Source organism: Erythrolamprus reginae, chromosome 6 (genome assembly GCF_031021105.1).
Source record: "Erythrolamprus reginae isolate rEryReg1 chromosome 6, rEryReg1.hap1, whole genome shotgun sequence".
NCBI classification, from domain to species: Eukaryota; Metazoa; Chordata; class Lepidosauria; order Squamata; family Dipsadidae; genus Erythrolamprus; species Erythrolamprus reginae.
Window position 1 is genome coordinate 12,726,527 of NC_091955.1, and position 22,515 is coordinate 12,749,041.

The 22,515-nt window shown below is 40.8% G+C and overlaps 1 protein-coding gene across 7 annotated transcripts; it reads right to left on the reverse strand.

Moving 5' to 3' along the window:
- Positions 1-35: 35 nt before the first annotated feature.
- On the reverse strand, positions 36-21,902 carry FAM118A (family with sequence similarity 118 member A). Of its 7 annotated transcripts, none has more exons than XM_070755274.1 (10): positions 21,615-21,902; positions 17,227-17,328; positions 9,431-9,493; positions 8,851-9,103; positions 8,461-8,682; positions 7,767-7,895; positions 4,358-4,643; positions 2,445-2,477; positions 2,142-2,225; positions 36-714 (listed from the first exon to the last, which is right to left on the reverse strand). In XM_070755274.1, exons 3-10 carry the CDS (start codon positions 9,475-9,477, stop codon positions 686-688), a joined length of 1,083 nt encoding a protein of 360 aa, XP_070611375.1. In that variant the 5' UTR covers positions 9,478-9,493; positions 17,227-17,328; positions 21,615-21,902; the 3' UTR covers positions 36-685. The 7 variants fall into 7 exon arrangements, with proteins under 7 accessions (XP_070611375.1, XP_070611377.1, XP_070611372.1 ...); XM_070755276.1 differs by having other exon boundaries at positions 17,227-17,317; positions 21,615-21,823; XM_070755271.1 differs by having other exon boundaries at positions 4,343-4,643; positions 21,615-21,797.
- Between the last annotated feature and the right edge of the window lie 613 nt (positions 21,903-22,515).

Genomic DNA, 22,515 nt, shown 5'->3' on the forward strand with positions numbered 1-22,515 from the left:
TTTCCCCCAACTAATAGATGACAACAGAATATCTCTTATTTAGATATGAATTTATTTATTCAAATACAAAGAAATTAACACGCATACATTTTCTCATATTTTTTTTTCTTCAAGAACTTACAAAATTTATAAACTTTGTTACATTAGTTACATGGCAACTTTAAGATACAGTATGGGGACTTTAACTCCCCTAATTGCTCCCACCGTGCTAACTGAAGAATTCTGGGATTTGAAGCCTACACGTCTTCAAGTTACTAAAATTCAGAAACACGACTAGCATTTAGCCACTGATCTTTTGCAACTGCCTGCCTGAGGACTATCTAGGAAAAAGACACATGGAATGTACTCACAATTGTGTGCCTTTTTTCCTCTACCCAGGTGCTGCGTAGCCCTTCCTGTGCTTAAACTTACAGTGCATGGATTGAAATAAGATGAGAGGAGTCCAACGTTAAAAGCTAAATGCCATTTCATGGGCCATAGCTCCCTCTTCTCCAAGACTTCATCCCTGAGATATTTAAAAATCTGCTCTTCCTCAATGACATTTGAAATATTGGATGTGATATTTATAAGGATGCCCCTTCCCAAGCAGACTTTGTTAGAAGTCTACACCTGTCCATTATATGACTCTCAGCAGATGCAAATGGCCAAAGTAAGGAGGTGTTCCTTGAAGAATGGTCTGATATGGTCACAGAAGGACACCATCTTCACCAGGGTCTGTTTAAAAGAACATAAAAGTCAGTTTTGTCCATCTCGGCCCACATGATTTAAAATAGTTTTATCATGCATAACCATAGGAGACAGGAGTGATCTCAGTCAAGCCAAGCCAAATTGAGTGAATTAGATGTGCAGGGCTCAAAATTCATTCTATCCCCTGACTAACTCTGCAATAAGGGCTGTTTTGGGGGATGAATAACATCGAAGTCTTGAAAATGTCTCCTCTCCCCTTAACAGCACCCCTCAGCCCGAAGCCCAGTGCATTATTTTCTCTCTTTTTTTGTACAAAGCGTAGCAGGAAGCAATTCGCACCACTCATGATTTACAAAAGGGAGGAAAGAGGTCAGTTGCAAAATGACCCAAAAGCCAAATAGAACAATCAGTAAGTCGGTCAACATTATGCAATTCCGGCAGAGAATTGCAAAATCTAAAAAAGAGTTAATGGGACTTTCAAAACAATCATTCACTACTTACATTTTTTTTAAATGTGATTTTTTTTCTCTCTCTGTACACCAGGGTGTCCAGGGGGAAAGCATTTTGAAATTCCCTAACATTTCCCTGACACTTCCCTGTAATTTGCAATCTAGTCAAGGCGTGGTCGTAGAGGACGTTGTACCAAACGGTTGAGCCGTGGAGAAATATCGGTAGCTGAGGAAGCAAGTTGTTGCCACAATTATGTTGATTTTTCTCGGCTCTGCCAGGCAGCGCAATCCGGGTATTTTTTTTAACATGATTTTTCTCTGAGTTTTAAACATTTTAATACAGTTTGGTTTCCCCCCCCGATTTATTCTGTTTTTTTCACTAATTCTCAGATAATTCCCTGATATTTCCCGAACCGCTGATTTCCCTGATAATTCCGATTTCCCTGTTTTCCAGGTTTGCTGGACACCCTGGTATACACACACACACACACACACACACACACACAGAGTATCCATTCCTTCAGTTTGACATTGTTGTGCAATAGTTCTGTCTCTTCCTGACATGTCAGAAGATAAGTGTGAACAAATCTCATTCAAGATCTTGATCTATGATGACACCCCCAGAGTTCCCTGTTGTCTCCAATGCTGATATTTTAACATTTTAGTTTTAATTATTAGATTTGTATTGTATATTGTTTTTCCATTACTGCTGTGAGCCACCCTGAGTCTACAGAGAGGGGCGGCATACAAATTTAATAAATAAATAAATAAATTTGCATGAAACTGCAGGGATGCACCCAACTCTGCAGTTCCCACCTCAATATATATATAATTAAATATTGGACCCATCAAACACCAAGCTCATTAACAGCATTGCACAGATGGCTAAATTACTCCGATATTTCTCACCCCATTATTATGACCTCTATTAAGGGAAGTGTTGCTGTGAGAAATGCTAATGAATGTCATCTTCAAAATAAAAAGAATTGGGAATGATATAATTACCATCCTTCGGGTGTTTAGCCTTCTTGGATCGGTCGTTCCCACTCTCTCCTAACCTCCTTTTTGTGCAATCTGCACACGATGGCCCTGCGAGATGCAAATGTCATCAACATCATATGTGCAACAACATTCATGGTTTTTATGAAAATACTGGCTTCATTTTCATTCTGGCTCTATTGAGATTGGCCATTGATGGTGAGCCTATGGCGCGGGTGCCATGCGGAGCCATACCATATGGGGATCCTATTTGGAGAACAGAATTAGCCTTTTAAAATTTGAAGAAATGTGTGGGAGACTATACTTTACCCCAAAGTGTTGTGCTATCCACCCTGTCTGCATCTGGAAAAAAAAGAAGAAAATTAAGCAATGAATTAACCTGAGTACAATTGTTTACAACATGCTTCTAGGCCAGTGATGGTGAACCTATGGCATGGGTGCAACAGGTGGCACGTGGAGCCATATCTGCTGGCACAAGATCTGTTGCACTAGCTCAGCTCCAACCTCCATGTGTGTGCCGGCCAGCTGATTTTTGGCTCACACAGAGGCTCTGGGAGGGCGTTTTTGCCTCTAGAGAGCCTCCGAGGAGATGGGGGACGGCGTTTTCACCTTCCCCCAGCTCCAGGGAAGCCTTTGGAGTCTTTGGAGAGGGGCGGCATACAAATCTAAATAATAAATAAATAAATAAAAACACGAGCCTACTGGGCCCAACAGAAGTTGGGAAACAGGCTGTTTCCGGCCTCCAGGGGGTAGGGGAAGCTGTTTTCGCCCTCCCCCAGGTATTATGGATGTGGGCACTCGCACATGTGCTGTAGTATGCGTGCATACTCTTGGCACCCGAGGAAAAAAAGCTTCACCATCACTGCTCTAAGCAAATTTTTAAATTTAACAATAAACCTTATATACGTCTTGTGTTTTCAGTTTCATTAACAACTTAATTCTGTTTTATTGTAGTAACACTTCCCATAATAAAGAAAGGCACAGAAGCTGATTGAATGTTTGTAGTTCGGGTTGAACTACAGGGTCCTTGGTGCTCTCTTGAGCTTGATTATTTTCTTACAGACATTTAATTACCATATTAGATAACAGCATCAGTGCTGGAAGAGAGTGGGGTTTGCTCTCAAACTGAGATCAACAAATCTCAGAGAGCACCAAGGACCCCAAAGTCATTGAAGAGACACACTTGGAACAATAAATTTGGAACAATAAAATTCCTTCCTTCCTTCCTTCCTTCCTTCCTTCCTCCCTCCCTCCCTTCCCTCTTCCTCTCCCTTCCCTTCCCTTCCCTTCCGAAACTATTTAAACATATAGAAATAATGTACTGCAATATATACTTTGACCCTAGACAACATTTCGAAATAATAGAGACGTGTTACACTTTCGGTACATTCTAACCACAGAATGGCTGACTTGGGTGTGTTTATGGTGTGTGAATCAAAGAAGATTTGCTCAAAAGAATCACGATGGTGGCAGCAACAGTGTAATCAAATCCTTGTCTATTGTACCCATTGCGTCTTCACTTTAAAATCAGGCATTGATATTATCATCAACATTGCCACAAAGGGGTTGCCACAAAGAAGAAGGAGTCAACCTATTCTCCAAAGCACCTAAGGGTAGAACAAGAAGAAATGGGTGGAAACTAAACAAGGAGAGAAGTAACTTAGAATTAAGGAGAAATTTCCTGACAGTCAGAACGGTTGATCAGTGGAACAGCTTCTCAGAAGTTGTGAATGCCCCAACACTGGAAGTTTTTAAGCAGATGTTGGATAACCATCTGTCTGCAGTACTGTAGGGTTTCCTGCCTAAGCAGGGAGTTGGACTAGAAGACCTCCAAGGTCCCTTCCAACTGTTATTATTATTAGTTGAAAAACTAATTTCTAAGTTGACAATTAAGTAGAGGAGCTGCGTAGATACATGGCATACCTATTTTATAAGGAATTTTGTGTCAATTTTATTTATTTAAGAACATTTTATTTGAGAAAATGTATACAGACACCCAACTCGCTCTCGATGACTCCAGGCGGCTTACAAAAATAAAAACCCAATCTTAAAAACAATAAAAAGCAATAACCACCACCTTCTGCTGCCCTGGCAACAATAGGCAGTCAATCAAATAAGCTACCTGATGAGCTCCATCTCAAAATTAAAGGTTAAGGTTAAAAAGTATTTTAAAGGAGTACAAGCATGCAGAATGGCAACCACGAGACCTTTCCATACAACACCTGGACTCCTTTCTTTGCAGATCTGTGCCGTGAGATCCTGGAGATAGCCTGGGAAATGTTCAAAGCAGTCCCCGTAAGATACGACTTTTATGCCATGCGCGAGCATATCGGCCTGCAATTTAAAGAACTGGTCTTCGTTTTCTTTCCGCACCAACATGTAATGTTCTAGTTCCACTTTGTTTTTAACCGTGTACAGGAAGAGAGCTTGAAAGATTTGATCGCGCAGGGTCTCCCCGCAGCCTACAAACAAAAAAGATTTCCTCCGGTATAGGTTCTGTAGTGCTTCCTATTTAAAAACAAACAGACAAACAAAACAAAACCAAGTTATGAAATTAAATGTTTGGTTCGTGAACTGTTTGGACGCTGACCTCATTTGACGTAAGTTGGAAAAGTGCAAGACATAATCTTAGGCTGGAAAGATTAGATTAGATTTATTGGATTTATATGCCGCCCCTCTCCGCAGACGGGGCGGCTCACAACAATAGCAAAAAAACAGTACATAGTGACAAATCCAGTGCCCACCAATCCAATTACAATTTTAAGTTAAGAAATTCATAAAACAATCCCAATATATATAAAAAACAAGCACACACTCAATCAAACAGCAAAACAACATGGGCCTAGGGGGAAAGAGTATCTCAATTCCCCCATGCCTGATGGCAAAGGTGGGTTTTAAGGAGTTTACGAAAGGCAAGGAGGGTGGGGGCAATCCTAATCTCGGGGGAGCTGGTTCCAGAGGGTCGGAGCCACCACAGAGAAGGCTCTTCCCCTGGGTCCCGCCAGACGACATTGTTTAGTCGACGGGACCCGAAGAAGGCCGACTCTGTGGGACCTAACTGGTCGCTGGGATTCGCACGGCAGAAGGCGGTCCCGAAGATATTCTGGTCCAGTGCCATGAAGGGCTTTATAGGTCATAACCAACACTTTGAATTGTGACCGGAAACTGATCGGCAACCAATGCAGACTGCAGAGTGCTGGAGTAATATGGGCATACTTAGAGAGGCCCATAATTGCTCTCGCAGCTGCATTCTGCACGATCTGAAGTTTCCGAACAGTTTTCAGAGGTAGCCCCATGTAGAGAGCGTTACAGTAGTCGAGCCTCGAGGTGATGAGGGCATGAGTGACTGTGAGCAATGACTCCCGGTCCAAATAGGGCCGCAACTGGCGCACCAGGCAAACCTGGGCAAAAGGAAAGACCTTTGCGAAGATCCCTGCGGTGCCTCTGCCAGCGAAAATGGAGTTTGGCAGGGCCTTTTCATTGGCACAGGGCTGCAAGAGGCCGTCACAGCTGAAAATGGAACATAGGGGCACCGCCAAGTTTCATTTTCGCTGGCAGAACGCCAGTGAAGGGCTGCAAAAAAATTTACTACCACACTGTGGGTGTGGCTTATTTTGTGGCTGTGGCTTGCCGGCCATGTGACCAAGTGGGAATGGCTTGACGATCATGTGACCTGGGGGGGTGGCTTAAAGGTCATGTAACTGGCTTAAAGGTGGCCAACATGACATCACTCACATCAAGGGTTTGGGTTAGGGTACCTGGCCTCTTCTCGCCTCAAAGAGATAACAATTTCCCTGTCTACTTACTATTACTGAACATCCAAAATATACTGTTTAATTCTATGTATATATACCATATGTGTACATACATCTTACACACAGGGACACAAAATATACATTATCTACTATATAAACTGTATGTGTATGCACACACACACACACATGCAAAGCTCTTCTAAAATTATACGCATTCAACCTCATTTACTGCGATAGAAAAAACATACCCAGAGCCCCAGTGGTGGGCTATGAGCTGGAACATTAAATTGCGCTTGCCGCCGCGGCTCATAAGTGCTTGCGGGGCCAGCGCGATTTTTCTTCTGCACCTGTGCAGATAACAAAATCGTGCATGGGGCTGCAGGTGCACCCGTATTTCGGCATGCGCGGAACAAAAAAACCCTCAGGCACACCTATGGCTTCGTGCGCGATTTTGCTACCTCCACAGGTGCAGAAGCAAAATTGCACTGGCCCCGCACTTAGGAGCCGCAGCGGTGAGCACAATTTAGCGTTCCAGCTCATAGCTGACCACTGCAAAGCCCAGAAGGAAAAAAAAAGAAAAAATTTCAATTTTTTTCTACCAGTATTGCATATCTGACCATACCTGTAGGAGCCCATCACTGAAGAGCGCTAGCAAAACAAACTACTAGCATAAGTGGATCCCCCTCCCCCAGCCCCATTACAGGGGTCCCCAAAGCAAGTGACAACGAGCTGTCACACCCACCATGTCCATGCCCACATGGACACCCAACCATGGTCAAACACAACCCTGATGTGGCCTTCAAATCGAGGTTTGACACCCCTGACATAAAGCTTTGAGTTATCATGGCCCGATTTGGTTGTGTCTAAATGGATCATTGTCCTAAGAGGATGTATAAATGCAGTCCATCATCTATATCCAATTCTTCTCAGGGTATCTTTGAGGCACTGCTAATCTAGAAGTCTGCATGGTTCAATAATAACAATAAGCAAGAGCATTAGCATTTGGGCTTATGTACTATATGGGGCTACCTTTGAAGAGTGTTCGGAAACTTCAGATCGTGCAGAATGCAGCTGCGAGAGCTATCATGGGCTTTCCCAGGTATGCCCATGTTACACCAACACTCCGCAGTCTGCATTGGTTGCCAATCAGTTTCTGGTCACAATTCAAAGTGTTGGTTATGACCTATAAAGCCCTTCATTGCACCGGACCAGATTATCTCAGGGACTACCTTCTGCTGCACGAATCCCAGCAACCAGTTAGGTTCCACAGAGTAGGTCTTCTCCGGGTCCAGTCAACTAAACAACGTTGCTTAGTGGGATCCAGGGGAAGAGCCTTTTCTGTGGCGGCCCCGGCCCTCTGGAACCAACTCCCCCCAGAGATTAGAATTGCCCCCACCCTCCTTGCCTTTCATAAGCTACTTAAAACCCACCTCTGTCGTCAGGCATGGGGGAAATGAGATACTCTTTCCCCCTAGGCGTTTACAATTTTATGCATGGTATGTCTGTATGTATGGTTGGTTTTTATATTAATGGGTTTTTTAATCGATTTTTGTATTGGATTATTATTGTATACTGTCTTATTATTGCTGTTAGCCGCCCCGAGTCTCCGGAGAGGGGCAGCATACCCAATTAATAATAATAATAATAATAATAATAATAATAATAATAATAATAATAATAATAATAAGTGCTTTAAGAGTTTTACATCAGCATATTGCCTGCAACAATCTCATTTTATTGATCTCGGAAGGATGAAAGTCAACTTTGAGCTGGTCGGCAAACGGCAGAGTTAGCCTGAAATACTTCATTCGAACCATTGCGCCACCCCAGCTCCTCAACAAAAAAAAGCTTGTGTCCAGCCTTTGGATCCACATACCATCACTTCAGGGTCTTGGGTCACTTCCCGATATCCTGAGGGATCCAGCACCATTCCGCAGGGGTCGGTGTACAAACCATGAATATGAAGGACACTGTATCTGAGGAGTCCTTTTGCCCACTGGAGAACCTGAGGAGAGTCCAGGGGATAAAATAAATGTGCTGAAGCTGACCAGAGTAGGGATGCTAGGGGAATATCTGATAGGCAGATTTTTTCCCCTCTATTTTCCTCCCCAAAAACTAAGGTGCGTCTTATACTCAGGTGCGTCTTATACTCTGAAAAATATGGTAACTGAACCATCTCCAAAACGTGGATCTTCAAGTTGCTTAAAATTTAAAATTTGAATGAATGAATGAATCAATCAATCAATCAATCACCACCACCACCACCACCCACCCACCCCATAATGGGCCACCAAACTGGAAGATTGGAGACCATTGCTGTAGGGAAAAGGGGAATACGGCAAAGAACACAAGCTAGCTTTTCTCCATGTGAAAGTTCTGTCTAAAACACCAGGTGACCACAGGGTACCATCAAAAAAAGGTAAAATTGGCAGCCGTTACTGTGATGCACATTTTTACCTTTTTTGTACATTTCTCCTGAGGTTTCTTATCCATTTCGATGAATGATGGGGACTGAACCTTTCACATTTTCAAACAGAAGCTCGCACCTGTATCTATCGGGGACACCCTACCTTGTCTTTATCTTTCAGGTCAAGTGACTCCATAGCTTTATGCTGCTGCTGCCCAAAGATTTCAAGTAAGTTGTCATAATTAGTGGTAAGCACCATAGTGCCCTGTTCCATCAGTTGGAGGATGGACAGGAGGACAGCCGGGTGGTGAATGTGGTGATCCAAGTTGTCAAAGACTTCCATTAAACAGTCCTGGAAAAAGTTGGGCTTAGCATCGCCAGTGCGCTGCGGAAGGAAAGGTTATTAGCTTCAGGGAAATGGAATGATGTATATCTTAGAACAAAGTTTCCTCAATGTTTGCGGCTGAATGAATGAATGAATGAATGAACAAACAAATAAATAAATAAACAAACCAAAAAACAAACTTCAGATCCTTATCTGAGATATGCTCACCGGAGACATCTTTCGGATTAAGTCGTGCGCAACCACAAGCAAATCTCGATCTTTGGACACTTTTAGGCGGAAATCAGCCACGTCTCCAGGATGTAACACTTCTAGCTGGTCAGCTGCTTCAATGACCGCTTCAATGCAACTCCTCCATGAACACAAGGCTGGAATTCCTGGTGCAACCGCAGCACTCACTCCGGTTCCGATGACTAGCAGGAGTTCTTGGGGCTGCTTCCGTACGAGGCTTTTCAAAAATTTCCTAAAAGAGAATTTCACTAAAATTCTGTTTTCGATCACAACTGCTATGTCTCTAGACAGTAACTCGATTATGTCAAAGATTTAAAATATATAATCTCCTTATGGGAGCAAAAAGTCACATTGCAAAATAATTATGAGGAAGGGAGTGAGGAAGGAAGGAAGGAAGGAAGGAAGGAAGGAAGGAAGGAAGGAAGGAAGGAAGGAAACTAAGATTGGGAAAAATTTTGCTGGAGAAACAAATACTATGTGAAACTTCCTATTTTAATTTTACCCTACCCTACTCCCAGGATGCCTATTATCAAGTTTAACTTTTTATTCATTTATTTACCTTGATTTTTGCTCACTTTTAAATGTCGTCTTCTTTGAGGGCTCCATTTTCTGCCTCCCTTTCCTGTGAAGTAAGAATGCATGGAGTCGGGAGTTTTTTAATGAGCAGCTACACCAACTGACAAGATTAATTGATTAAAAACGTAGTTCAATAAAACCCAAGGCAAAGCGATTTGGACAGCCTTGCAGGAGGAACCTCTCCTTGGTCATAGCTCTTTTCAGCAGCCTGCCAAACTGAAAACTCCCCTTTCTTTCAAAATACCTGATCTGTGCATCACTACATATGCCAACTTGCAGATTTTGACACACACGCACATCCTACAAAAGTACCCCTGACACAGACCGATTCCAGAGCACTGTGCGAGGCTTCACACTGTCAAAGAAGCTAACAATAGTGGATTATTACTCAGAAAAGTCTCTGAATTTCAATGTATTTCAAATTGGGTTAAATTAATTTGATGTCAAAATGTAATCTTCAATCCAATGCTATGGCTGCATAGCTAGAGGTATAACAAGCAGGAAGAGGGAGATTGTGATCCCCTTATATAAAGCGCTGGTGAGACCACATTTGGAATACTGTGTTCAGTTCTGGAGACCTCACCTACAAAAAGATATTGACAAAATTGAACGGGTCTAAAGATGGGCTACAAGAATGGTGGAAGGTCTTAAGCATAAAACGTATCAGGAAAGACTTTATGAACTCAATCTGTACAGTCTGGAGGACAGAAGGAAAAGGGGGGACATGATCGAAACATTTAAATATGTTAAAGGGTTAAATAAGGTTCAGGAGGGAAGTGTTTTAATAGGAAAGTGAACACAAGAACAAGGGGACACAAGCTGAAGTTAGTTGGGGGAAAGATCAAAAGCAACATGAGAAAATATTATTTTACTGAAAGAGTAGTAGATCCTTGGAACAAACTTCCAGCAGATGAGGTTGATAAATCCACAGTAACTGAATTTAAACATGCCTGGGATAAACATATATCCATTGTAAGATAAAATACAGGAAATAGTATAAGGGCAGACTAGATGGACCATGAGGTCTTTTTCTGCCGTCAGTCTTCTATGTTTCTATGATTCTGTTTTTCAGTGGAGATATCTACATTCCACCACTTCTTTAATCTGCACTTTGAATTCAGAGCTATTTAATCTCATCTTCTGGTCATGTAACAAAAATATCGATAGTATTATTTAATGTTTATTATAACCAAGCCTTGCACAATGTTGCCAGAATGTTCATTTTTTTCCAACCAGGAGAGGGCAACTGCAACATTCAGAATTACTTACCGGTAATACAAAGAAAACTGTTTCCAGCATCCTGTGGTCGTTTTAGGATTTGCAGCCCAACGAGCTGAACTTGATTTTTCAATCTTAGAACTTAGAGTTTTAATAAAATATGAACAAATTTTAAAACATTTGGATTTATGAAACTAAATAAATGATATATTGAAATTTCAAGGATAGTTTTATATTAAGAAACTTAAAGGACAAGGTTTTTTAGAATGAGTAACTGATTTTAAAATACTTTATTATATTGTTAAATTAGATATAAAGAAGTAGATTTTAAAGTGTATAATTATATAGTGTTGCAGCATTTTAAGAAATTTTAAGTATAAGCTTTTTGCGTTTAATTAATTGGCTTGAATTAGTTTAATTATTTTATTAAAATGAAAATATAAAATTGAATGTTCTATTTTAGTACTATATTGATATTAGAATTGATTTTAACTAAATGAATCATAATATCAAAATGGAAACATAGACGTAGAATATTATTACAGTGATCCCTCGAGTATCGCTAGGGTTACGTTCCAAGACCTCTCGCGATAATCGATTTTTCGCGATATAGTGTTGTGGAAGTAAAAACACCATCTGCGCATGCGCGCCCTTTTTCAATGGCCGCGCATGCGCAGATGGTGGAGCCGGGGAGCGACTAATATTAGATAAGTGCAAGTAATACTGTATTAGATAAACATCTAAATAAATAAAATACAGTAAACATCTCACCGCTTGTCCGTTCGCCCGCCGCTCGTTCGTCCGTTCGCCCGCCCGCCCGCCGCTCGTCCTTTCGCCCGCCCGCCGCTCGTTCGTCGCTTGTCCGTTCGCCCGCCCGCCGCTCGTTCGTCCGTTCACCCGCCCGCCCGCCCGCCGTTTGCCGCTCGAGAGCAAGAGGGGGAGAGATAGAGAAAGAGAGAGAAGGAAAGAAAGAGATGAGAGAGGGAGGAAGAGAGTGTGAGAGAGGAAGAAGCAAGATAGAGAAAGAGAGAGAGAAAGAAAGATGAGAAAGGAAGGAAGACAGTGAGAAAGAGGAAGAAAGAGAGAGAGAGAAGAGTGGAAGGAAGAGAGAGAGAAATGATAGAAAAAAGGGGAGAAAAAAAGAGAAATGAGAAAATGATTGAAGCAGAGAATGACAGGAAAGAAAGAAAGAGACAGAGAAGTGACTCTTGGTGATGACGTATGATGTCATCGGGTGGGAAAAACCATGGTATAGCAAAAAAAACCGTGGAGTATTTTTTAATTAATATTTTCTGAAAAATCGTGGTGTAGCGTTTCGCGAAGATCGAGATCGCGAAAATCGAGGGATCACTGTAATTGTTTTTCTGTATGGATCTGATTACAGTGAGACTTTTTTCTTTTTGTATTAGTTAGACTTCTATGACTAGCGGAGCAACTGCAGCTCCTTTAAATGTTCAATGTTGTTTGTGTTGTTTGTCTAAAGAAAAATCAATTTTAAAATTTATTTTTTTAAAAAGAAAACTGTTTCCAGCATCTTGTGGTCATTTTAGGATTTGCAGCGCAACGAGCTGAACTTGATTTTGCAGTCTTAGAACGTGGAATAAGAGAGGTGGAAGGGACCTTGGAGGTCTTCTAGTCCAACCCCTCTCAAATAGGAGTCCCCCATGCCATGACATCTGCAGTGGTGGAACATCTGCAAACTTCCAGAGGAAAGCCATTGCAATCATTCATTACACTGGCTGGGGAACAATTTGTAACACAATTTCTGTTGAGTTTGATTTTTGAGCTTTTTTAATATAGTTAATTAGGCATGCTGGTTTCAAAACTGTAGTTAGTTTTCTTCTACCACGTCAAGTCTTTTCTATGCATCTTATATATATAATATACAGTAGTCCCTCGCTATACCGCGCTTCACCTACTGCGGCTTCACTTCATCGCGGATTTCTGAGGAAGTCGATCGGCAGATTTAAACAGCTCGCCGAACTCGATCGGCAGGTTTTTCAAAAAAAAATAAAAATCTAAAATTGTAAATACTGTATTTAAATACTGTATCTAAAATAAATACTGTGTGGGAAGGGTTTATAAACACTTAAAACAATGAAAACTTACCAAACAATTACAATATAAATACTTAAATAAGTACTATCAGTCGATAAATTCCCCATCGCGGATTTCACCTATCGCGGCCAGGTCTGGAATGTAACACCAGCGATAGGTGAGGGCCTACTGTAGTTAATTAGACAACAGGAGCATCAAATTACATTTTTTACATAGCCATCTATGGAGTCTACGGAGAGGGGCGGCATACAAATCTAATAAATAAATAAATAAATAAATAATTTCCCAGAAAAGGGAGAATGTCCACAGATTAAACACTGCAGAAAAAGCTATAAGAAAAAACTTTAACCTTAATATGTATAATTACCATTCGATTAAAAAACAACAACTATTTGTATGAACACAACTTAACTTGCAGTGACTATTATAGCCTTTGTATGAATAAAATTATTCTTTGTAAATAGCATATTTGATAAGTTTTTACTTTACTTTCCTTTATATGCACAATTTGTATGACTTTTGAGGGTATCCTGTAGCTTTAAAAAAGTTGATGGGATAGACAAAAACTGTGGTTATTTTAGGATCCAGAGGTCAGGTTAGTTGAAAACAAGTCACAGATTTAAGATAAGGAAAGGGCTGTTCCCCAGTGTTATTCTTACTGGCAGAATATTTCTCCTTAATTCTTTTTAATGATCTTCTACCTGTTACTTTTTCTCCTATTCTCAGGTGCTTTAAAGAATAGGTCAACTCACTCTTCTCTGTGACGGCTCATCAAATATTTTTCTTCTTCATAGTCTTCAAATATTTGAACACTGCTATTATGTCACCTTGGGTTCTTCTCTTTGCTAAACTAGGCATTCCCCATTCCCGCAACCATTCATCGTACAGTTTTGCTTCCAGATCCATAATTATCATTATTATTATTTATTAGATTTGTATGCCGCCCCTCTCCGTAGATAATCATCTTTTCTGCTCTTTTCTGCACTCTTTCTAATCTCAATATATTTTTTGCATTCAGTGACCAAAATCAGATGTAGTATTCCAAGTCTGGTTTTTACCAGTGCAGTATAGAATGGTAGTAACATTTTGTGTGACCTTTGTTGATGCAGCCTAGGACTGTAGATTTTTCTCGGAAGAAATATGGACGCAGAATTAACTGTGTTAACTCCATACACCTGCCTGAATCTCAAGCCTGCTTTCTTATACAACAACTGGGGGTAGCCAACACCCTTAGAGCAGGTGTAGGCAAAGTTGGCTCTTCTATAACTTGTGGACTTCAACTCCCAGAATTCCTGAGCCAATCTTGCTAGCTCAGGAATTCTGGGAATTGAAGTCCACATGTTATAGAGGATAGGCCCAAAATACAGAAAGGTTTCAACAGATTAACACTGTGGGTCCAAAATCATTGAAAATGATTTTCAATGTTGAGAAAAGCAAAGTCCTACACTTAAGCAAGAAAAGCCCAAGACACACATACAAACTGGAAGGAACCACACTTAGCAGTAGTGACTGTGAAAGAGATCTCGGAGTCTTGATGGATAAATATAGTTTATTAGATTTGTATGCCGCCCCTCTCCGAAGACTCGAGGTGGTTCACAGCCTAATAGTAATACAATACATTACAAATCTAATAATAATAAATTAAATTCATTTAAGAAGGTATTAATAACATAATAAAACCCCTAACTATGCAGTCATACAAATTCAACCTAATCTATCATACAGTAAGACCAAAAACATAATAAAAAAGGGGGAAAGACGATCATTATCCCCACGCCTGGCGACAAAAGTGGGTCTTCAGCATTTTACGGAATGCGGAATATGAGCCAGCAATGCGCAGCAGTGGCTAAAAAAGCCACCAGGATCTTAAGATGCATCAACAGAGGGATACACTCCAAGACTAGGGAAGTACTAATACCACTATATAATGCCCTAGTCAGACCACACCTGGAGTACTGCATTCAATTCTGGTCACCTCGTTACAAAAATGACATAGAAACTCTGGAAAAGGTGCAGAAGAGAGCAACCGAAATGATAAAGGGTTTAGAAACCAAGACATATGAAGAGAGGTTGCTGGAACTGGGCATGGATAGTTTAGCAAAAAATAGGGCCTGGGGGGGACATGATAGCAGTATACAGGTACTTGAGGGGATGCCACGGAAAGGAGGGGGGTTACACTATTTTCCAAGTCATCATAGGGCAAGACCAGGAGCAACGGATGGAACCTGGCCAAGGAGAGATTCAACCTGGAAATAAGGAAGAACTTTCTGATGGTGAGAGCGATCAACCAATGGAACGGCCTGCCAGCAGAGGTTGTGAACACCCCAACACTCGACATATTTAAGAGCAGATTTGACTGCCATCTGACTGGGGTGGTGTAGGATTCCTGCTTGAACAGGGGGTTGGACTAGATGACCTGAAAGGTCCCTTTCAATGCTAATAAACAAATAAACAAACAAAAAAATATAAACAGAAAGTTATCCAAGTGATAAACTGATCTTTTTCGAAGGACATTTGTCACACTTAAGCGGAAAACAATGTCACCTGAACTTTTTTGGGGAAAACAGGATGGTTTTGGAAATTGGACTTATTATATTTAATCAGACAACAATTATTAAGAGATGCTATTAAGAAGTAAACATAAATATTTAAATCAGGATGAATCAGTGTTAATTACTGGGAAGATTTTGGATAGTTAAGAAGCTATGGTAAATTTTCTACAAGTTGATTATAATAACAGTTTGTTAAAAGGAGGTTTTGAAATTTTAATCTTGTCTTTTTTATTATTACTGTTCTTCCTGTTAACTATTTTTTCATTAATATAGTAGATAGATGACAGGTTAATAATTTCCAAATAAAAGTAGTATTAGAGGTTTAAAATTTTGGGGGTCTGTTTCACAAGGGGAGTGATACTAATATTGTTGTAATATATTGATCTACATTCAACTGGAGGAATAATATGTGTATAGGTATTTATTTTTAATGCACTTTTTAAATATTCGTTTTGTTTTTTCTTTGTGCTCTGTATTTTAACTTTTTTAATAAAATAAAAATAAACTGGGAAAGAAAAGGAAATTTCTCCTCGTTTAGGTTTGATGCCTCTTTGATAAGTTTCCCTCCGTTACGTCTATTTTTAAATAAAGTTCTTATTGTTTTTCTCCACAATGCATTCATACATATACCTTAATTCTTAACAAAATACACATAGTTATATACACTGTTCAAAAAAATAAAGAGAACACTTAAACAACACAATAGAACTCCAAGTAAATCAAACTTCTGTGAAATCAAACTGTCCACTTAGGAAACAACACTGATTGACAATCAATTTCACATGATATTGTACACATTCAACTTTGTACAGAACAAAGTATTCAATGAGAATATTTCATTCATTCAGATCTAGGATGTGTTCTTTGAGTGTTCCCTTGATTTTTTTTTTTGCAGTATATTTCTATTTAATAGTACATGAACCAATATTTTAATTTGCACCTTTTATACATTAATTTACCTGCCTGTTTCCTCCCTTATATCATATCACTCTCCTCCTCTATCTCCCTCTCTTCTCTCTACATTTTCTCCTTCTCTCCCACTTCCTTACTTCCCTCCTCTCACCTTCTTCTCTTCTTTCTCTACTTCCTTTTCTCCCTTCACAGTCTTTTCCTGAGTGTATCTATTCACATTACACCCTATAGTTAATAGACATGTAACTCATGTTCCTAATACTTTGATTATTTAGCGGTGCTTCCGTTATGTCCGGCCCTCATGTGCTTTGGGGAAACATAGAAACATAGAAACATAGAAGTCTGACGGCAGAAAAAGACCTCATGGTCCATCTAGTCTGCCCTTATACTATTTTCTGTATTTTATCTTACAATGGATATATGTTTATCCCAGGCATGTTTAAATTCAGTTACTGTGGATTTATCTACCATGTCTGCTGGAAGTTTGTTCCAAGGATCTACTACTCTTTCAGTAAAATAATATTTTCTCATGTTGCCTTTGATCATTCCCCCAACTAACTTCAGATTGTGTCCCCTTGTTCTTGTGTTCACTTTCCTATTAAAAACACTTCCCTCCTGGACCTTATTTAACCCTTTAATATATTGAAATGTTTTGATCATGTCCCCCCTTTTCCTTCTGTCCTCCAGACTATACAGATTGAGTTTATGAAGTCTTTCCTGATACGTTTTATGCTTAAGACCTTCCACCATTCTTGTAGCCCGTCTTTGGACCCGTTCAATTTTGTCAATATCTTTTTGTAGGTGAGGTCTCCAGAACTGAACACAGTATTCCAAATGTGGTCTCACCAGCATTCTATATAGCGGAATCATAATCTCCCTCTTCCTGCTTGTTATACCTCTAGCTATGCAGCCAAGCATCCTACTTGCTTTCCCTACCGCCTGACTGCACTGTTCACCCATTTTGAGACTGTCATACGTTGACCCTTCAACTGCTGACATATCATCATTGTGTCCTTTTGGCAAACTACCTTTTACCTACCTTATAAGGAAAGGGAGTTTCCAAAAACTGAATCAGCAACTGGAGAGTTGTTACTTGTTTCTTTCGACCAAGGACAGCTGCCACTGGGTCTCTGGCAAAGCTCTGGAGGCAATAGAAAAACTAAGATTTCAAAGCAAAGAAAAAAGAAGATAATCATTCCTGAGTCGAAACAAAAGCTGGGTTTACACATTGAGCTTAAACCAGGCTTAATTTGTTTGGATGGATGTAATGCAGTCTATAAACTCTGGTTTACAGCTGAGTAAATGGGTCCAATCACAATGACCTATTTCTTGTCCCTCAACCTAGATGTGGAAAGTCCCCCAAACCCTTGACAGTTTCACCTAATTACCAGAAAAAGAAAAAGGAAACCAAGTTCCGCCTTTCCTTGCTCCATCTGGTTGACTTTGTCAAAGGAGGGAGTGGGGAGAAGATTCCCCACAGTTGGGGATGGGGGGGAAGAAACAGGGGGTGCAGCTCTGGCTCTAAGGGGCGTACATAAGTGCACTGGTGTGCCTTTCGTCCCCTGTCCAATTGTCTTTCCTTTCTCTCACTTATCATATATATTTTCTTTCTTTCATATATCCTCTCCTCTAAGTTTACTCTACCCTTATATATATTACTACATGTCTATTTTTCTTCCTATGTATTTGTGTATTGGACAAATGAATGAATGAATGAATGAATGAATGAATGAATGAATAAATAAATAAATAAAATTAAACGCCAGTTGCTTCTAATCTGGAGTAGAAAATACCTGGTAGAAGTTGCTTTGGCACCAGTATTGGGTTGCTACGTGGTATGCACCGCATTGCGCACCGGTAGCGGAAATGGAGCTACACGCAAAGCTCCGCGTGTCTAGCATGCACACATGCACATCCCAGCGAGATTTTGCCTCTGCACATGCACAGGAAGCAAAATCTCACGAAGGGACGCGCACGCACTTGAGATTTCAGCCTTTTTTTTGCTTCTGCGCATGCACAGAAGCAAATGAAATTACCAAATCTCACACATGTGCGCATCCTTTCCCAAGTTTTTTGTTCCTGCGCATGTGCAGAAGCAAAATCTCGGTGGGAGGTGCATGTGTGCACGCCGGCGATCCAAAGCTGCGCACGCATCGCACTGACAGCGGCAGTAAGTAGCTACCCCCGCCTGCTTAGCACCAGATAGCAGCCATTTTCTTGACCCGCCCTCTCTTTGCAGACGTCCCTGCTTGTTGACGGGGATGTGGGGGTGGGGTGGGGCAGTTGAAAGAAGAACTTTTGAAAGAAAGGGGAGGGTCCCCATTGACTTTGGGACTCAGCCGATTGGAAGAAGCCATAGACCAGCTCAAAGTTGACCCTTCCGAGATCAGTAAAATGAGGATCCCAGATTGTTGAGGGCAGTAGGCTGACTCTGTAAACCGCTTAGAGAGGGCTATAAAATATTGGGAAGCGGTAAAATAAATAAATAAAAAACTAACCTAATAATAATAGTAGTAGTAATAATAATAATAATAATAATAATAATAATAATAATAATAATAATAATTCGACGCTACATCATGCAGTCCTAGGTGCTTGGGAAGCTCCCAACTGGTGATGAAATACGAAATCCAGCATAGTGATCTCATTTGCTGTGTTGTATTGACATAATAATAATAATAATAATAACAACAACAATAACAATAACAATTATTATTGTTGTTGTTGTTGTTGTTGTTATTATTATTATTATTATTATTATTATTATTATTATTATTATTATTATTATGTCAATACAACACAGCAAATGAGATCACTATGCTAGATTTCGTATTTTATCACCAGCCGGGAGCTTCCCAAGCACCTAGGACTGCATGATGTACCGGCAAATTATGTTTGCCAATCCCAGTAAAGCGGCCTTTTGCAATTGACAGATGGAGATTTTGTCAATTCCGATGGTTTTCAAATGTCCGCTGAGATCCTTTGGCACTGCGCCCAGCGTGCCAAGTACCACTGGGACCACTTTCATGGGCTTATGCCAGAGTCGATGCAGCTCAATTTTTAGATCTTCGTATTTCACTAATTTCTCTAGCTGCTTCTCCTCAATTCAGCTGTCTCCTGGGATTTCTTTTTCTCCACAATTATTATTATCATTATCATTATCATTATCATTATTATTATTTATTAGACTTGTATGCCGCCCCTCTCCAAAGACTCGGGGCGGCTCACAACAACAATGGAACAATACAGATACAAATCTAATAATTAAAAACTGCAACTAAAACCCCTTACCTTAAAAATAATCGATACTACACAATCATACACTAAATAAATAAATAAATTTAGGTAATAAATAAAAGAGCCGGGGTGGCACAGTGGTTAGAGTGCAGAACTGCAGGCTACTTCAGCTAACTGCTAGCTGTAGTTCAGCAGTTCAAATCTCACCACCGGCTCAAGGTTGATTCAGCCTTCCATCCTTTTGAGGTGGATAAAATGAGGACCCAGATTGTTGGGGGCAATCTGCTGATTCTGTAAACTGCTTAGAGAAAGCTGTAAAAGCACTATGAAGCAGTGTATAAGTCTAAATGCTATTTCTATTGCTAAATCAATATAAATATAAGTGCTATTGCTTGATAGTTCCCTCCTTTCTGCTCCTTCTGGAGGTTTATTATTAAAGTGTGTATGACAGTGTGTGTTGTGGTGGGAGAAAGCTGGGCTCATCCTAGGGGATACAGCCCATTGTAATGGCTTCTTTGCCAATCCAGTTCAGGGTTCTGCGTCCAGAAACCCTTGTGTCAAACCACCCTGTTCCTTTGAATCGGAGCGAATCCTTGGTTTACAACAGTTCATTTAGTGACTGTTCAAAGTTCAAAGAATGAAAGCGACCTGTGGCCATTTTTCATGCTTCCGACAGTGGCAGCATCCCCGTGGCCACCTGATCAAAATTCAAACATATGCCAATTGATTCATATTTCTGATGAACTCAGGATCCTGGGATCTTTTGGGACCTTCTGGCAAGCAGCCAATGGGGAAGCCAGATTCATTTAACAACCATGTTACTGTACTAACAGTACGAGACAAAAAGAGGGCCATGAAAATATTTACAGACCCCTCGCATCCTGGATATAAATTGTTTTAACTCCTACCTTCAAAACGTTGCTGTAGAGCACTGCACACCAAGACAACTAGACACAAGAAGAGTTTTTCCCCGAATGCCATCACTCTACTAAACAAATATTTCCCTCAACACTGTCAAACTATTCACTAAGACTACATTATTATTACTATTAGTTTTCTCATGGTTCCTATCACCCATTTCCTCCCACTTATGACTGTATGGCTGTAACTTGTTGCTTGTATCCTTACAATTTACATTAATATTGTTTCTTGATTGCTTATTTGTACCCTGTGACAACCATTGAGTGTTGTACCTCCTAATTCTTGACAAACGCATCTTTTCTTTAATGTACATTGAGTGCATATGCACCAATGACAAACTCCTTGTGCGTCCCATCACACTTGGCTAACAAAGAATTCTATTCTATTCTCTATTCCCTATTCTATTCTATTCTATTTTTCTATTCTCTATTTTATTCTTCTATTCTATTGTCCATTCCTTATTCTATTCCTTATTCTATTCTATTGTCTATTCCTTATTCTATTTTATTCTCTATTCCTTATTCTGTTCTATTCTCTATTCCTTATTCTATTCTATTCTCTATTCCTTATTCTATTCTATTCTCTATTCCTTATTCTATTCTATTCTATATTCCTTATTCTATTCCTTATTCTATTCTATTCTCTTTTCCTTATTCTATTCCTTATTCTATTCTATTCTCTATTCCTTATTCTATTCTATTCTTCTATTCCTTATTCTATTCTATTCTTCTAGTCTATTCTTCTATTCCTCATTCTATTCTATAATATACAATCCTCTCTTTCCTATTCTCTTCTATTCTTCTAGTCTATTCTCTATTACTTATTCTATTCTATTCTAATTTAACAATTGCTCAAGCCAAGTCAATGGGAAAATCCAATTCGCTCCTAACTTAACAAACCGCAAGGATTCCCTTAGAAAACTCTAGCGGGAGAGGTTGCAGAACGGGGCACTTTAAAAAAAACCCCTCACTGAACCAAAGTCTGTCTCAGCCGCATAACTTTGGGGCTCAAAGGTGGGTCGTAAGCCGAGGACCACCTTTTATACCAGAGCGGGACAAGAGGGAAGGAAGGAGCCAAAGATAGCCGAGCCGCCCGGCTTCCCCACACAAGGGGCCGGAGGGACGACCCTCCTCCCTCCCGAGGACCTGCTCACCACCGCCGCGGGGACTGAGGCAGCTTTTCCCGCCGGGGCCTCCCGCCGGTCCGCATCCCTCGGAGTCACCTCAGGGCGCCGGCCCGCCCAAGCGCGCCCCGACGCCACCCACTCACCCGCCGCGGCCGGGGCTCTCAGCGCGCGCCTCGCCCGGCCTCCTGGCCTCGCCTCACCCTCACCGCCCGCTCCTGCCGAAGGTCGCCGGCCTGAGCGGGCTCCGGAGGGGGGAGAGAGAGACAAGCTGGAAGGCCGGGCGGAGCGCAACCCTGGGCGGCCCTCAGCCAGCTCCGCCCCGCCAGGCTGGAGCAGAAGCACCCGGGCGGGGAGAGAGCGAGAAGGGAGCCCGGAGGGTTTGGCAGCGCCGGCGAAGCGCCGGCAGTTACAGCGTCCTCGCCGGAAAGGCCGCGAGGCAAACTCTGAGACATTTTTAAATGGCTCCTAAATAGTCAAATGCCAAGCGGTCCACTTTGCTAATGCTGACAGGAACTTTGGGCCACTTGTGTTTTTATTATATAACACACTATCCTCATTGTTTATTTGTACCCTATTAAGTGTTTTACCTCATGATTCTTCACAAATGTATATTTTCTTTTATGTGCACTGGGAGCATATGCACCAAAGACAAATCAATCACACCTGGCCAATAAAGAATTCTATTCTATTCTGTATACGTACATACATACAGTGATGGGTTGCCACCTCTGCCCTCAGGCATGGGGGAATTGAGACATCTCCCCCAGGCATGCACAGTTTATGCATGGTACGTTTGTGTGTATGTTTTGCTTTTAATAAGGGGTTTTAGTTACTTTTAAATATTAGATTTGTTGTATATTGTTTCATTATTGTTGTGAGCCGCCCCGAGTCTACGGAGAGGGGCGGCATACAAATCTAATAAATAATAATAATAATAATAATAATAATAATAATAATAATAATAATAATAATAGTTGTGGTTAGCTCTGGCCCTGCTCCTGCCCCAAGGACTGTGGATGTGGGGGAGACATCCACATGCTGCAG